This window comes from Solanum tuberosum, unplaced genomic scaffold (genome assembly GCF_000226075.1).
Source record: "Solanum tuberosum cultivar DM 1-3 516 R44 unplaced genomic scaffold, SolTub_3.0 scf00300, whole genome shotgun sequence".
Taxonomy (NCBI): Eukaryota; Viridiplantae; Streptophyta; class Magnoliopsida; order Solanales; family Solanaceae; genus Solanum; species Solanum tuberosum.
Genome location: NW_006239221.1, coordinates 573,499 through 579,804, shown reverse-complemented (window position 1 = coordinate 579,804; position 6,306 = coordinate 573,499). Strand labels below are relative to the sequence as shown.

The following is a 6,306-nucleotide window of genomic DNA, read 5'->3' as shown; positions in this document are numbered from 1 at the left end:
AATGTTCTAATTTGTTTCCCCCCCCCCCCCCACCAATGTTTGTGGATGTAATGATATGATAATAGTATTGAACTTAGATGAGCTTAAATGGAGCGATATGGACAATCAGGATTCATGTAGCCGACTCCTATTACTTACTTGGAATTAAGACATAGTTGTTGTTTGTTATTGTTATTATAATGACAAGATACTATTTCTTGGATGTAATGACATGATATTAGTATTGAACTGAGATGAGCTTAGATGGAGCGATATGGAAAGTCATGATAATCATAAATAGTCGATACTAAATTATTTGGATTTGAGGTTTACTTGTTAATTACTATTGTGTTGTTGTACTAATTCTTGTGTGTTTTCTTGCATAATTGAATTAATAGCAAAGGGGTGCAACAAGTCAAGCATATCAAGATGAGAAACTAGGTGAAGCTGCAAGAGAAGCCAAGCAAAGGTTGGATGATAGGCTTAGTGCAAGATGGAAATCACAAAATAAGAGGTGAAAAACTCAATTTGTTCCTTTCTTGATTTAGGTTCATGTTAGCAAAGAGTTTAAATTCTATGTACTCACAGTCACTTTGTATAGAGTAATTAAAGATAAATTTACCAAGTAAAAGCGGTAATACCTTGTTTTTTTATATAGGCTCATATTAGTGACGAGTTTAAGTCTTATGCACTCATCCTCGATCGAAAGTTAGCTCGACTCAAGTCGACAGGCTCTTTCGTCGAGTGCGCGATCATGACAGGACTCGAGTTGAGTAAAAAGATAATAATTACATAATCAGGTCACTTGTAAGGCAACTATAAACAAATAATTGTACTATACTATAATTAGTAACTTAAAAAAATAGGTACTAGCCCGCCATCACATGTAAAACTAACTACCCGAAGATTGTTTCTAATGGGATAAGGTGGGATATTCAAGACTAAGCCTGAGATAAATTTATACTGTCAAACCAAAGATGATACAAATTTCTTATCGAGTTTATCCTTTGAATATCTCACCTTACTCCACGTACCAAACGATACAGAAAAACTTAAACCTATTAGGAAAACCACATATAGGAGTAGTTTCTAACTTGCAACTTCAACCATTAATTGTTTGACTCTTTATCCTCATGTCACTAAATTGTATTTTTCTTCTTGTGATGATATTGAATTTAGGAGTCCCAATAATAGACAACCACCAAACCAAAGCCAAGAGATGTTGGATAATAGGCCAAATTTGCAAGGAGAAGTATTTTCAAGATTAAAGAAAAGTGGATCAAAGAAGTTCAATTGGGCAAAAATGATTTGGAAATCTCAAGAACAAGATGAATGTACAATTTGCTTGGATCAATTCAAGATTAGTGATAACTTAATGCAATTGACATGTGCCCACAAGTTCCATTCCAAGTGTTTGGTGCCATGGCTAGAATCCAATGCACATTGTCCATGTTGTAGAATGACAATAATTTTGACTAGTACTAGTGCATAATTAGGAAATTGGAAGGAAGTTGCATGTCTCTTTCTACAACTTGTAGGTGTCCAAGATTTTCTAAAATGTACAAAAATATATATATAGATATAATAGGTGTCAAGCAATTGAACCTATTGACTATTTTTTTATCTTTTAAGAAAAAACTTTATGTAGTGTGAGCTATGGTGGATTGGGAGAATTTGGGTGAGTTTTAATTATTTTGGCTTTAAATATTGTGTGTTATGTCATTAAATTGCTAATGAAATTAAAATACACTTTCTGGTTGAGTGACTATATAAGCAGTCTAACTCTTGTCAAAAGCTAACTCAAAGGAAGGATAATTGTTCAATCCTTATAAGGAGTCTAGAGTTTTCGTTTCTATCCGATGTGAAATCATTCTCAACGCACCCTCACCCCTCCCTTCATAGCTGGACTAGACATTCTTTATTTGAAGTTCCACTTCGTTTTGTGCGTGTATAATCATGAATCGAGAGAATGTTCACAACCCCCGCATAGTCCGAGGCCCCCACATCTGATCATTAAGTATGACTCTGATACTATGTCAAATTAGATTGGACCTATTCACGCCCTAAAATTAGCTCAAGAAAAAAAGAGAGTATCATTCTCATCAATTTCTCTGTTACAGTAATTGATTTTTGTGAAAAATTCCATTATTGATTATCATATGGCAATTGAGTATCAATTGGAACAAGTGATTTAAATCGAACCAAATATCACTATCTGACTTCTTTTTTTTTGGATCCCACCATGAAAGAAAATTTTCAATAATTCAATAATTCAATTAGTTTTCACTATCTTGTCTGGTCCCATATAATTATAAAAATAATAATGTATCTTAGTATTATTTTGTTTGCAAGTGAATTATGAATTAGGAGTGGACATAAATATCGAATAATTGAAAATATGAACCAAATCAATTCGATTATTCAATTTCAGTCCTTTGATTTTTTGATTGATACCGATACTATTTTTTAAAAACTTTGACATTGGAGAGTTTCGATTCTTCATTTTTTTTTTGGTTAATCAAAAAATAATATGTATTAAAAAGAATTATTTTTGTCATTTTTACGGTACACTAGTTGATTAATATGATTTGTTAATCAAGTGACTTCCACCTAATCAAATCAAAATGACACTTAGACATAAACCAAAAGAAGAAGAAAAAGATAATCTAATTTGCTATTAATTAATTAGGCCATTAGTGACTTTACTTGTACGAATGGAAACTTATTAATTAGCTTGTGATTTTCGGTACTAATCACTATTTTGTTACTAATTCTTTAAATTTGGTCATAATAGCCATGTGATGATTACTTAAAATATATGAGGTGAGTGTTGTTTAGTTAATTACAGAAAATTTAATTAATTATTTGATTGAATAATGATGTGTTTTTAAGAAATTTATCCCTTCATTGTATTTGAGGTGTTGAAACGAATAGATTTATTATCAAAGTAGCGGTACCTCAAATATTAATATAAATTTGTCGAACTTGAATACAGACACTAACCATACAAAGACACAATTTTATTTCTACAAAATTATACAGAAGAGGTGCAAAAAGTCGATACTATTGAGTTTATAGTCAATGAAGAATATAATAAATAAGTGTGGTGCCTAATTAGAAAGGTCACAATATATTTAATGTGATAAATATATTGAAAAACATATATAAAGTCACAGAGGGAAACTTAATATATATAATTTTGTAGTCTTAAGTATGTTAAAAGAATATTATAACGGACATAATCCCAACATATATAAAGTAAGTAAAGAGGGTTATTTATTTAATATACTATTTTTTTACTATATGTAAGATTAAAAAAAGAACGGACCATAAAAATTTATTACGTATTATATTTTTATCGCTTAAATTTGTAACCTTCTAATCATAAAAATAATTTTACGGATTACGCAAAAAAATTTCCTTCCGACAACATACATATAGTGGAAAGGAACAAAAGATATTTTGAGATAAAGCTAATTAACTCAATTCAACATCAAGTATAATTGCATATTTTCACTCTTTTTTTTTTTTTGGTATATAAAGAATTTTTTTTAATAAATAAATAAGAATCAATACTTTGCCCATTTTCTGTAAACCCCTTTTAAGGAGTTTTGATATTTTTACATGATTTTAATTTTTATAACTTTAGAAGTGAAAATGAAAAATTCTTACCACCTCCCTTATTGATACTTTACCTCTTATAAATGAAGAAGCAAAATCAATATTTTTTGTAATTTACCGAAACACTTCTTTAATGCTATTATTATAATGCAATTATCTTTTTCTCAATTTTTTTTTTATCACAATATTGTTAATTAATATAATAAATACGTATTGAATTACCACTGAAATATCACGTTGAATCAAAGACGTAAATTAATGAGGATTGTGGTGGAGTGGTACCTAATAACTATTCCTTTATTCTTAATCAGGAGGTTTCAGGTTCAAATCCCCTTGAATACGAAGTGTATCTAATGAGAATCAACCAATATTCTTATAGGTTGATGACTCAATATCATATAAAATTTGTGTGTTTACGAGGTCAACTTAAAATCGAATTGAAGTGTCTGATATTTTATTTTATGCAATTATGGTGCACATTTTTTTTCTCTCTTTTTTTTTAGACACGTTAGCTTTTTTGTTACACAATCATTCTTTTGTTCTTTCTTAAAGTTTCATCTTTGCTGGAATACATATCCTAAATTCTTTTCTCCAATCAACATCCCAAAAGACAAATCTTGTACACAAAAATCATAAATATCATGTTCATAATTTTGTTTCAATTTCTCCAAAATTTGCTAAAATCACAATCATAAATGTAAAATGTCTGGTTTGTTTGTTGGAATTCTGTGTATTGCAAAAAGGGGTTATCAGTTCAGATCATTTGATTCACTTGCCCCTTCTGCTTCTTCCATGGTATGCTACTCAACAATTCATTTGTCCTTCGTCGAAAAATTACATTATATATTAGTCAAAAATTAGTCTTTAATGTTTATATAGTTGATGTTGAATTTCCTGCCTTCTTTATATGTTTACTTTTTTTATATTTTGAATCTCGTTAGTGAAAATTCTGATTGTGTAGAGTATGAGGTACTAATTCACGTGAACCAATAGCTTTTGCTTAGATCTTGTATATTAAGGAATTCACTGAATATCTATAAATATTTGATTGAGAATCTAGCTATTATGATATACATTAACTTATAGTTGTTGCAGAATCCATAAACTTCAAATGTTGGATCTTGTGTGTTTACTTTTTTTATATTTTGAATCCCCTTTGTGAAAATTTTGGTTCCGCCACTATAAGTATAGTGGTGGATGCAGAGTACGAGTTATGGGTTCACGTGAACTAGTAGCTTTCTTTTTTTATATCTGAATGTGAACTCAGTTATTATGGTATATTAGTACTTATAGACCTTGCGGGAACTCATAAACTTCAAATGTTGGATCCGCCTCTGTGCATCCACCCCACCCCCAAACTTTCACCTCTACCTTTTTGGAGAATTTTGATGTAAATTGAGTGAAAGAATGAATTTTTAAGTATATTCTTGTGTTTTGCATTTGAATGAGCAGATAGAGCAAAGAAGTATAGGAAGCCATGGATATAACAATGAGGATTTAGGTGAAAAAGCTAGAGAAGCCAAGCAGAGATTGGATCACAAGCTAAGAAGGTAATTTTCAGCTTGTTCTATAAAATAATTGTCCTCATTTGCTAGTTTAATTGCATAAACGTAGGTAAATTGTTCCTACATTAGTATCCGAATAGATTTTACCTCGTATGACTTCAAAATCTAATAAGGAGAGCATATTTTGCTTGTTTTACAGAGATTCGTGTGTTAGTATCCAGTACTCGTTGGATGAACTAATCCGAATTTGCACTGCATAGAGCCCATTGAAGGAAAGCGCTCTCTGTTCAATGCTCATATGTCTTATTAGGAGAGCATTTACTTGTACTCTAATATAAAGAATGATGCTTCTCACTTCCTCGAGATAAAATGAAACTGAGTTTTTTAGCTAAACAGATCCCTTGTGTCAACGATTTAGTTCGAGTAATGGAATGATACCAAAGAAAAGGTAAAACTAATGGACAAACCGCAAGTGACTTATGCATGAGAGGAGGATAACAAGTTCTGTCCATTCTAACTGTTCATAGGTATAGCTAGCTTCAATTTCAGGTAGTTATACATAACTGAGCTTGATAGTTCTCTCGAATTGAACTATGCATAACTGAGTTTGACTTGTCTCGATACTAACTAAGTTTCGTCCATTCTAACTGAGGAGTTCTTTTTTTTTACCTCTGTAGTGAGCAGAGATGGTGTGTATTTATATGATGTGTAGAATTACTTCACACTTACTTGTCAACTTTCTGGTAACACGGCATGAGTTTCAGAACAATTCTATGGGGTTGTCATTCTCCATGTGAAATCACTGGTTTGGTCTTCTTGATATAAAGCCCGAAATTGTGTTTTCTTAGGGAAAGTTAGCCTCTTGATGCCTTAGAATTGTAACTTGTACGGTTGGTATAAGTATCGTGTTTTGAACTTGCCTTGGTGTGTTGTCATATAACAAAGTGAAATCCAATCATTCCTATAAGCTTATTCACGACAATCGTTTCCACCTAGGTACGAACTTTGTGTTTTGCATTTTGGTAATTTGTCTCTCCTGCCCACAATCATGATATGATGTGAGCTTAAATGACGAAATGAGGATTTATCTAGCTGACCCCAACTTATTTGGCACTGAGTCGTAGTTGTTGTTGTTGTAGTCACGAGTCAAAATTTTGATTTTACCACTCTCTTTTGGGGGGGGGGGGGGGGGGGGGAAAAT

The 6,306-nt window shown here is 31.5% G+C and overlaps 2 protein-coding genes across 2 annotated transcripts in view; both read left to right on the top strand.

Annotated features, from left to right (window-relative positions):
* Positions 1-1,706, top strand: part of LOC102590358 (E3 ubiquitin-protein ligase RING1-like) — a 2,172-nt gene extending 466 nt beyond the window's left edge. The window contains exons 2-3 of the mRNA XM_006359467.2: positions 378-493; positions 1,159-1,706. Of these exons, the coding sequence (XP_006359529.1) occupies positions 378-493; positions 1,159-1,471 (429 nt within the window). The 3' untranslated portion in view covers positions 1,472-1,706. The remainder of the gene's footprint in view (positions 1-377; positions 494-1,158) is intronic.
* A 2,388-nt stretch (positions 1,707-4,094) lies between these two features.
* Positions 4,095-6,306, top strand: part of LOC102590043 (E3 ubiquitin-protein ligase RNF130-like) — a 4,080-nt gene continuing 1,868 nt past the window's right edge. The window contains exons 1-2 of the mRNA XM_006359466.2: positions 4,095-4,395; positions 5,053-5,150. Coding sequence (XP_006359528.1) covers positions 4,303-4,395; positions 5,053-5,150 — 191 coding nt within the window. The 5' untranslated portion in view covers positions 4,095-4,302. The remainder of the gene's footprint in view (positions 4,396-5,052; positions 5,151-6,306) is intronic.